Source organism: Cnephaeus nilssonii (assembly GCF_951640355.1).
Source record: "Cnephaeus nilssonii genome assembly, chromosome: 4".
Lineage (NCBI taxonomy): Eukaryota > Metazoa > Chordata > Mammalia > Chiroptera > Vespertilionidae > Cnephaeus > Cnephaeus nilssonii.
The window spans coordinates 92,975,550-92,986,958 of NC_137075.1; the positions used below are offsets into that span (position 1 = coordinate 92,975,550).

Sequence of the window (11,409 nt, forward strand, 5' to 3'; positions counted from 1 at the left end):
CATTTAATACAGGCAAATGGGACATGAGGAATGAAATGGAAATTGCAACTATCTTATAGAAAAAAGTCTGTTTGTTCTAGTGATACTTAGGTGACTGGGAAAATGGCTGAAGCCAAAACTCCTCCCATGGAGCCCTTTTTTCTGGCTGAACTTCACTACCTGCTATGCATGGAGACACACCTACACATTCCACCATTCTCCACAGGTTCAATTTCTGCATGTTAAATACAACAGATCAAATATCTTGCTTACTCAATTCCAATTCATTCATGTCTTATCCATACCAACAAAATTTTTACTTGATATACTGAAGCTTAGCCCAATATAGATCCAGGATTTGATTGATATAAATTCATAAGCTAAGAGAAGCATTTTTAGAATGGGTAAATGAGAAACTGATAGTTCGTTTCTATATTGTCAGATTAGACTAAAAAACACCAGTCACTCATTCTATATAAGCTGCCCCCTCACCCCCAGTTTTTTCCAGGTGGGCACTACTGATCTGGGGCAAAACTGAGTAAGAGTTCTGGGGGAGAATTACAAGCAAATGAAGGGAGACATGCAAAACCTGTCTTATTACAACTAGTGCTGGGATTAGTATGAGATGTGTGTGCAGTCATGCAAGAGTTGGGGGATCTGTTTTTAAAATATTAATATTTTATTCAAGGACTTTTTTTGCATTATCTATACTAATAAAAGGGTAATATGCTAATTAGACCGGGTTGACCAAACATCTTCCGGATGTCTGGCTTCCTTCTGGACAAAGCCATGGTGGCGGGGGCCGAGGCAGAGGCAGTTAGGGGCGATCAGGCCAGCAGGGGGCAAGCAGTTAGGGGTGATCAGGCCGGCAGGGGAGGGCAGTTGGGGGCAATCAGGCTGGCAGGGGAGAGCAGTTGGGGGCGATCAGGCTGACAGGGGAGGGCAGGCCTAAACCAGCAGTCAGATATCCTCTGAGGGGTCCCAGATTGGAGAGGGTGCAGGCCAGGCTGAGGGACACCCCCGCCATGCACTAATTTCATGCACCGGGCCTCTAGTTTTCATTATAAACATTTAAAAATAATTTTAACTTTTAAAATTTATTTCTTTAATTGAAAAATTTTTAAACCCAATTATTTTTCTAGGTAACCATTTTTCTTTAAGACAACCATTATACTTTGATATGGAGAAGAAGTATTGTATGCATATTTCCCAACCTGTCACAGATAATATTAAAGAGATATACTTAAGAATCATGATTTAATAAAATTAAGAATTTGTACTACTTCATCAAGAATATTAAGTGAGATTGACTTTTTTAAGTACGTACACAGGGCCAGAAGTTTTACTCACCATTAATTTTGAACCATCAATGCCAATGCCAATGCCAATACAGTGAAAAAGGTAAATAACATCTTAGAGTTATTATAAAAATCACTCTGACTCCATAGACCCCCTGAAAGGGTCTTCAGAATCCCCCTGGATCTATAGACTACACTTTGAGAACTGCTGCCTTAAAGGATAAAGGTTTTTGTTTTGTTTTTTAATCCTCACCTGAAGATATGCTTGTTTTTTTATTTTAGAAAGAGAGAAAGGAAGAGAGAGATAGAGACAGAAACATCAATTAGTTGCCTCCTGTACTCGCCCTGACCAGGGATTGAACCCACAACCAGGTATGTGCCCTGAATGGGAATCGAACTCACAACATTTTTGATGCAAGGAACACACTTCAATCATTTGAGCACCCAGCCAGGGCCATAAGCTTTTAACACTATCCATAACATTATCCGTTAACAGGCTAGGATCCTCAGTCAAATGGGGGCAACATAGTTATGGTTATCTCCAGTTAGTTTGCAAAAATAAGTGGTGAAGAATTGAAGTTCTGAGCAATATTTAAGGCTAAAGACCAGGTATGAATGAACAAGATGTGAAAGAATCTGAATGCCGTGAATATAATCAATGACCATTTTAGGGCAAATGAGTGGAGAAATACCACCCCATCCCTCCCTCACCTCCCAGCCTCCCAGGAATGAGGGAGCAGAGGAAACTACAGCTGGGCAGGCAGATCCACGGAACGTACCACTGGACATGCCTAGGCTGTTCTGAGATCCTGGGGCCTGCCTGCCTGCGTCGGAAGCTTTCTTCTGACACTTCCCAGCAAAGCCTTGGGCAACTTCCAAAACCACTGTCTTATCAGTCTCCTCATGTGTAATATGAATATAATATTAATACCTTCCTCACATGACTGTGGTAAGGAGTACAAAGCTTTGAGCGTAGTGCCTGGGAGAGTAAGCACTCAGTACACGTTTTCTTACTAAAAATAAGAAACATACTGTGCATTGATTCACTGCCCAGCACTCAGGAACTTTCGCCACATTTATAAGTGCTTCATCAGCCCCTTGTCTCGCCAGCGTCAGGTGTTAGAAAAGGTTACTGCCTCCCTCCAGCTAGACCGGGAAGCCTGTCTGGACCTGTCACTTCATCCTTGCCGCTTTTAGGGCAGAGGCTTTCTCACCAACAAGAGAAATCTAACGCTTAAATAGGAAAACGCATACATTAATGGGCAAATCGGTCTGTAAAAGTGGAAGTGTTTATTACATGGTAGAATTATGCTTCATCTTTTCCTAAAATTGTTTTTACTGGTGTTAAAGGCATGTCTGAAAAACAAAGGAATTGTTTTTTAAAAAATTGAAACGAGCAAAACATTTACCAACAGAAAAACTTACCAGCCTTGCTTTTTTGCTCTTCTCTGTGGCAGACAAAATAATGCCCCCCACAAATGATGCCCACACCTAATACCCAGAACCTGTGAGTAGGACACCTTATACAGCAAAAGGAACTTTGAGATGGGGAAGTTCTCCAGGATGATTCTGGGGGCCCAAGGTAATCACAAGGGTCTTTAAAATGCAGAGAGAGGCAGGAGTCACTTAGAGAGAGGTGCACAGAACAAAGGCGCAGAGAGATGCAGCCCTGCTAGCTCCGGAGACAGAGCCTGGGGCACATGTCAAGGAATGTGGGTGGCTGCTAGCAGCTGGAAAGTGCAAGGAAACCCATTCTGCCCGAGAGCCTCCTGAAAGGAATGCTGGCCTGACAACACCTGGATTTTAGCCGAGTGGCGTCCAGGTTGGTCTTCTGAGCTACAGAACTGTAAGACAATAACCCTGTGCTGTTTAAGCCACTAGGTTGGTAGTAATTTGTTACCCAGGTTATCCAGTCACCCTTGCAGCCAGGTTACTAGGTGAGGACTAGCAACTCCTCTGGCTTCGCCAACCTCTCCAGTGCAGCTCCCAGCCATTGAAATCCCACAAAATCAGGTACTTAGCACTAATGACAGTGCCCCTCTTGAAGATTTGGATTCAAGAGGTTTGGGACACAAACATATCCATATTTAACTGGTGATTCTATTAGAGATGGTTGGTGGTCCACACTCAGAGACATTCATTTCTACTCTTAAGGGGTTTACAATTTTGATGCAGAGTAAATGCAATTCTAATCCCTAATAGATAAAGAAATATGCATACCTCCCAGACAGGTCAATAGCCAGGGACAAGGGTGTAAGGCTGGAAATGGCCCAGGACACAGAAGTCCTTCCATATGCTGATGCTGACAAAAACGGTTTGCAGCCCAGCCGGCAAGGCTCAGTGGTTGAGCCATTAACCTATGAACCAGGAGGTGACAGTTTGATTCCAGGGCAGGGCACATGCCCAGGCTGCAGGCTTGATCCCCAGTGTGAGGCATACGGGAGGCAGCCGATCAATGATTTTCTCTCCTCATTGATGTTTCTAAATCTCTCTCACTCTCCCTTCCTGTCTGAAATCAATAAAAAAATATTTTTTAAAAAAACACAAAAAGGGTTTGTAGAATTAAGCCAGATGAGACCTCTGCCTGCTCTCCCCTCTGTGGCCAGTGCTTCCGGCTTGGGAGCAGGTCAAGTAGACCTGGCAGCCTTCCACACTCCCATGGAGAAGCATCCCCGAGGAGCACAGACCTGAGCCGGATCCCTTCCTGGCCTCCCACCTGTCCCACCTGTTTCTTTAGGAGGAGGTGGTGAAGTGCTGGTCCAGGGCGTGTCATCTTCAAATTGAACCCAGTTGCTGATGGCTGAGGCCAAGTCAGGTGGGGGCTGCTCAGGGCTCCCAGGAGGAGAGGCTGCTTCAGAGATGAGGCCCATCTTCTCGGAGGAGTCATCCTGCTCCGAGTGGGAGAGGTCCTGAGAGCCTCCATCCGCCACATGGTTCTCCCCAGAGGAGCTCTCGGACTGGTCTGAGGATGATGACCGTCCCGGGAGGTGCTCTTCGGTGGCCCCTGAAACAGACACCAGACAGCACATCACTTCACGTGCGGAGGGTGGAAGAACAAAGGATGGGCAAGGGGTGATCACAGGACTCACCATTACAGTGAGTGAGGGTAAAGAAACAGTCATGCCCATCGGCCTCTATGCCAAAGGAGTGTTTTCCTAGCAATGTTTTTAAAACTATAACCTCAGCATGACCAGGCTGAGATTGGAGTAGTCTTGTTCACTGCTCTTATCTCAGCATCTATACCAATTCTTGAGGGTCACGAATAAAAATGCCCACAGAGGCCAAGCAAGAAATATAACTGAGTTGAAGGAGAAAAGCAAAAGGCAATAGGGACTGGTGGAGAGTATGGCTAAACTGGAGAGCTTCTGCCTGGACCAAGGACATTTCAATTTAAACCTCAAACTCCTTGCAGTCCTAACTACACACCTGCAAGCTACCAGGTGCAAACCCTGCACCAATGATAGCCAAATGTGGCAGAGGCTCTTCCCCTCTATTTGTTTCACTTTATTGGTCCTGAAACATTTAACAGCCTTCAAATAATTGTGTGTTTTTTTAAAGAACCATACTCTGGTTGTGGTGGTGTTTACGCAAATCTATACATGGAAAATTCATCAACTGTACGTAAAAAGTGGTCCATTGCACTGTGTAAAAACTTTTTAAAAATATATTTTTATTGATTTTAGAGAGGAAGGAAGAGGGAGAGATAGAAACATCCATGATGAGAAAGAATCATTGACTGGCTGCCTCCTGCATTCCCCCTCCCCCACCCCCCACACTAGGGATTGAATCCACAACCAGGGCACATACCCTGACCAGGAATTAAAATGTGACCTCCTGGTTCACAGGTCAATGGTTAACCACTAAGCAACACCGACCAGGCACTGTATAAAAACTACTTAAAAACTCAAACTAGCAAACAAACTAATAAAGCCTTTAGATTAGCATGGTCAAATAAATAAATAAATAAATGAGCCACATATGTAATTTTAAATGTTCTAGTAGCCACATTAAAAAAAAAGTAAGAAGAAACTGGCAAGACTACTTTTTATATATTTCAACACAGTATGTTGAAAATTTATAATTCCAACACGTAATTGATATAAAAGTTGTTAATGAAAAATTTAACTTTTACTAGGTCTTTGAAATCCAGTGTGGGTATTTCCCACTTTCAGCACAATTCAGTGCAGACTAGCCACACTTCCAGGACTCCTAACGGAAACACACCTCAGAACTCTCACTTGCCAGGTGCTGTGAATGAAGCGGGCTGGTTTCGGTTTAGCAGAGGCAGGTTTAGCAGAGGCAGCTGCAGTAGAACAGAACCATCTGACATGGCTCTGCAACTATCTCCTATACCCTACCTTGAACTTCATGCCTGGGCACCAGTTCCCTAGAAGTCAGGTTGGCCATCTTCATCATGATCATGGGTGACAGAGAACTTTTCCATGAGCCAGGCACGTACATTAATTCATTTACTCCTCACAACCACCGTGAGGTAGGTACTGCGGTTATCCGTGCTGCACAGATAGACTGCCACACAGAGATGTTGGATAAAAAAATCTATCCAAGGGCACATCCCTCATCTGTGATGGAGCCAGGATTTGAGCCCAAGCAATCTGCCTCGACAGCCTGTCACTCTCAACAGCTACACTTCAGAAATTTGAGAAAATCCAAGTTGCTGCTGCGAGTAACAACGCAAAGAGCTGAGTGTAAAGTACATTGTAAATATAAAGTTTATGCTACTTGGAAGACAGCAGCCAATACTTGCGCTGTTTCCAGGCCCTTGTCTGGGAACCCAAGGTTCCTCAGATGCTTCCTCCAGGTTTCTAAGCGGAAGAACCTGCATCTCAGGAAGTGACAGGCTGGCTCTTTTTTCCATATGAAGATTCCACCCAAAGAATAATCAAGTGGAAGCCATAGCCAGCAGGTGTGCTTCTTTGCCAGTCCTTTCCCTAAGGAAAGGAAAGCACCGCTTACCCTCAGAAGGGACGGGAAAGAGTGGATCCTCATTGAAGGAGACCCACTCCGACTGCTGGGTAGCGATCACATGGTCCAAGGTCGTCATGCTAGGAAGGTGCTGGTCATCTTCACACTGCTGGCCTCAGGCAGACCCCAGAGTCGTGTCTGGGGTAGGGGTAAGGGTATGGTAGCGGGGTGCACTTGAGCCTAGGAATCTGTTACGATGATCTTGCAGGTGGCAGCACTCAGAATGTAGACAGATTGCCTTTGATTAATCTGCCAAGAAGAAATCTGTTTTAAAAAACATAAAATTTAAAAAGGATACCATCACATTATACCCAATCTACTCAGGTCTAGAGCCCTTTTTAAATATATATATTATTGATTTCAGAGAGGAAGGGAGAGGGAGAGAGAGATAAAAACATCAATGATGAGAATCATCGATCGGCTGCCTCCTGTACGCCCACCACTGGGGATTGAGCCTGCAACCCGGGCATGTGCCCTGACCAGGAATCGAACCATGACCTTCTGGTTCATAGGCTGACGCTTAACTACTGAGCAACACCAGCCAGGCAGGTCTAGGGCTTTCAACACTCCCCAGGAGGAGGTCTGGGTGGTGCCCACTGGCCTTACTTTTCTGTGCCCCTGTCTTGCTCCCACTTCTCCCACTCCTTTAGCATCAAGATCCCTGCATGTGCCTCCATATCAGACTTGTAAATAATCACACAAACTTAAGCAATTAGATCTCCCTGTTCCCCCAGTTATTTTAGTATGGAAATATTTTTAACTATAATATAACGCCATCATTGTAAAACAAATATTAAATTTCCCAAAGTACTTTCACGTTCTTTTACCAAATGGTGAAGTAAAAGCATGCTCTTTCCTATTAAATCAGTGCAGTTTCTTGCCTTAGGCAGGTAGCTCTTGGCAAGCCTGAGTTAAAACGTTGGCAGAAACCCAACCATCTCCAGATGGTATATCCAAGCACGGTTTACCAATTTAAAAAAATAGAAATGGAGTCATTTTGTTCATTTGGAGTAAGGGGGTAGGGCATATTTGCTTTAGGGTAAAATGTGCGTTAAACACATTCTGATTCTAGGCCGATGTGAATTAGTACATAAAAAGCCTAGCCTTTACTTTTACTGCAATTACATTCTAAGTATATAGAAGGATACTTTACAGACTTATAATTTTGTTTGTAGTATTACTGCCCTTTTACAACTTTAACCTTGCTCTTACTCTTATGATGACTTAATAAAATCTGAATTTAATGCAAAATTAATGATTTTCTGCAAAAGAGCTACTATTGACCTTGTACAATATTAGTTCTTACTACTCACAGTATTCATTTTAGTCTAGAAGAGTTGAACTCATAGCCTTCTAAGTGGTGTACAATAAAAAGAAAATTTTATTATAGGTTATTACCTGCAATAAGTAATCTATGCTGTGGAAAATCAGCATAAAAACATTAACAGCTTTGGGTTTTGTGGGGGGTTTTTTGTAATTAAAGCAATTACTTTTGTTGTATGATGCTTCCTAAAAACAACTAATGTTTATATAGAATTTATAATTTTCAGAAATGTATTTTCACACCATAATTCATTTGATTCAATAGTCACTTTAGTAGGGTAAGACAGGTATTAATCTCATTATTTTATAGATGAAGAAATCTGGGTTGAATAAGTGATTTATCCAACAATATTTTTATTTCCAGGTCCTTGTTTTGTTTCTCCAGGCTTTTAAGTGAAATAATTCTCATATCCCAGGACACTGACAAATTAATTCTCTCCCCCCCCACACACACACACATAAATGTCACCCAAATATGATCAAGCAGAGGCCATAACAAGCAGGTGTGTTAGATACGCCCCTTGAACCCAGGTCTTTCAATGCCAAAACACTCTAATCTTTGGGTCACAGCCACAAAAAAAGTACTAGAGAATATAAAAAAACTACCACCCAACTGAAACAATTTACAAATATCAATTACGATGGAACCAGGATGAAATGATCTGTGAAACTCCCCATGTGGAAACCCGCTAGGGCACCCAAGCTGTACAGAAAATGCAAGGCCCAGAAATCTCTCTCCCAAGTCCCTCTTCTAAGATCCTTAGCAGCCACGAACCAGACATGTGCAAACCGACTGGAGAATGCAGTGCTCCAAACCAGGTCTCCCAAAGAACCACATAGAGTCCAGCCCCCAAGAGCTGATTTCCCATGAAGCCTTTCTCTGGCCCAGTCAAATGCTCGAGTAACTCCATGTGGTAATGGCTGCAGGCCAAGATAAAACAGTAAAATTGAAGAGTCAGATGCCTCCTCTCCCAACAGCAGCAACATGTAAAGCAGGTCCAAGAACAACAAAAGAACCACAACACATGTCCACATGCTGACACATGCAATGTTGCAGCTCAGTGGGGAAAACATCCTGTAGATCTCGTGATAATGAATTCACTGAAATTCACAGTATGACTATGGGTGGGGAAGGGTTGTGGGAAAGAAAAGAAGGAAAAGGGTGAAGGTTATGGGGGAAATACTTGGAAATTTTAGAGCTCAGCGGATTTAAAGACCAATAGTCCAGCTCTCAAGTTTTACAGATGAGAAAACTGAGGCCTAAGGAAATTAGGTATAGCAATGGAGATTGAAAGCATGGGCCCAGGGGATAAGACTGTCCAGACTTCAGTCCTCAGGTCACCCTGGAACAGCAAGAATAACAAAACTCAAGAGCCCCAAAGATCTATCTACCCCATACTCGTGAATCTCAGATCTAGGCATGGACTGGTTAGATAATGAGAAGTCCCATACCTGGCAGAACAAATCTATTACAGAGAACCCCATGAAATGGATTCCAGGTATTTGCCAAGATACAACCACATCATCCAATAAGCCATCAGATGCAATACCTTGAGTGCCGTGCTAGCAGCTGGCAACCACAGAGGAACCCAATAATTGTGAGGCTAAGTTCACACTGGGATTGGTTTCTCTGTGAAAACCTCACCCCATTTTTAGAACATGAATCACAAAGTGAGGCTTAGGATCATCACCACAAATGAGCAGTGACTCAGTACCAGCAGCAGCACTGACCGAGAGACATTACAGATTTCATTGAGGTCTCCAGGTTGCCATTTCAGAGAGAAGCTTATTTCTCAGCATCCCTTACACACTAAAATTTGGGCGTGGAGAATGCAGTTGGGTGATAGGATTGGGAGTCACAGAAATAGATTTGTCATCGGCATTCATGAGTCCTGTGTGTCCAGAAATGCACCTGGCACTCTTTGAGATAGTGACCCGTAAGCAGTCTGCAAGCTATCTGGGGAGATGAAGCTACATAGAAGAGCAAACACAAGAAATCCAGGAAGAACTGCCTATAGGAGGATATACCAAAAATGCTGTTTAGCCACAGAGAGATCTGCAAGGGCTGGAAGCATAAGGGGCTGGGCTAGTTTCTTGGATTTGAAGGACATCCCTGGTTCTGGACTTTGGTGAGGGAAGAGTAAGGACATCCTTGGGACAGAGGATCCGCATAAGTGACGATTAAGATTCAGACCTTTGTGGGACTTGTTTCTGGGCCAGTGTAAAGATCAGTCTGATGAGAGCTGAGATGTCTACTGAGGAAATGTGTGGGGGCAAAGGATTGGTGGCCTTAACGGCTGAGAAGAAGAGTTCAGTAGGAGATGGGAAGCTGCTGAATGTTCAAGAGTGACTCAAGCTAGGGGAGCTTAACTTTCCTCAGACTCTTGGTGATGGAAGCTATCGGCCACAATGGGACCTCAGTGTGTCCCAAAGGACAGGAGGCAGCATCAGCAGGAGCATATCTTGGGTACTCTGTGCTGGGCCCATTGAGAGCCTGAAGGTTCAAGGATGAGCAGGACAGCATCACAGGCCTCAAGTAGCTTACAGTAGATTGCAGGGAGGTACGACAGCAACATAAAACAATCACACAGTAGGCTTTTTAAATTACAGAATTGATAGGTTATCCATCAAAACACTAACAGCAGAGAGTAAGGGCTTTAAAAGATTACGGAGGCCCTGGACGGTGCGACTCAGTTGGCTGGGCATCATACCATGCAATGAAAGGTTGCCAGTTCGATTCCCAGTCAGGGCACATGCCCAGGCTGCAGATTCAATCCCTGGTAGGAGGCATGCAGGAGGCAACCATTCAATGTCTCGCTCTCACATTGATGTTTTTCTCCCCCTTTCTCTATCTCTTTTCCTGTTTGTCTGTCTTCAAGATCATTTATTCTTCCTTCTATCATCTTCATTCTCCTGTTAAGCTCATCTTGTAAAGTTTTCTTCTCAGTTACTCAACTTTTCCATTCTAGAATTTTCTTTTGATTCTTTTATAGTTTCTATTTCTCTGTTGAAATGCCCTATATATTCACTCATTATGACAATATTTTCCTTTAGTTCTTTTAACATATTGATAATAGCTACTTTAAATGCTTTGTCTGCCAAATCCAACCTCTGAGCCATTTGGGGATTAGTTTCTGTTGGCTTTTTTTTAAAATATGAGTAATATTTTACTATTTCTTTATTTACCTAATCATAGCTAATAATACCCTGAAGACTTTCTGCATTTGATCTTTCTCTGAAAAAACCTGTTTTTTACCAGTAGTCAATCTGCCTGCTCACCCTGATCTTTTGTTGGCTTGGTCTTCTACTTTGTTGGATGGATTTATGAAAAGCCCATTTTCAATACTGAAGACAACACTTTTGGTAAATTTCATACAGTTTCAATCTGTACCGTACATGTGCACTCCAGCCCAGCCAAGGGTTCCCTGGGCACACCCAGACTCACTTCTGTTCCCCCTTCTCCATGCAACTCTCTCCTTTCTAGTGCCCTGCCCTGCAGATTCCAGATACTTCGATTGCCCATGCTCTGATCTCTGTTTCTTTATTTCAGCAGGACTGCTGTGACAGAGTAGACTCCAAAATACTACCTTACAACCAGAAAACTCTTCCTTGGAAGAGGGCCAAGATTGTGACCATCAGACTCACCTCATGAGTTTTCCTTCTCTCAGGATCAAAATATTGTGCTTTCTGTTGACCAGTACCTGGAAGGAGTTATCTCATACACTTATTTCATCCAGGTTTGTGATTGTTTACTGCAGAAGGACTGGTTTGTTGCCAGTTACAGCCAGAACTGGAAGCCCTTCCCTGAAACATTCCTTTCTGACAT

At 43.3% G+C, this 11,409-nt stretch overlaps 1 protein-coding gene across 3 annotated transcripts in view; it reads right to left on the reverse strand.

The window, feature by feature from the left end:
* Positions 1-11,409, reverse strand: part of STON2 (stonin 2) — a 129,459-nt gene that overhangs the window by 91,722 nt on the left and 26,328 nt on the right. For 2 of the 3 annotated variants that reach the window (XM_079768495.1, XM_079768493.1), the window contains exons 2-3: positions 6,252-6,509; positions 4,003-4,281 (exon numbers count right to left, since the gene is read on the reverse strand). In XM_079768495.1, the coding sequence (XP_079624621.1) occupies positions 4,003-4,281; positions 6,252-6,339 (367 nt within the window). In that variant the 5' untranslated portion in view covers positions 6,340-6,509. Of the gene's footprint in view, positions 1-4,002; positions 4,282-6,251; positions 6,525-11,409 lie in introns of all 3 variants that reach the window. The other variant, XM_079768494.1, reaches the window with a different exon arrangement.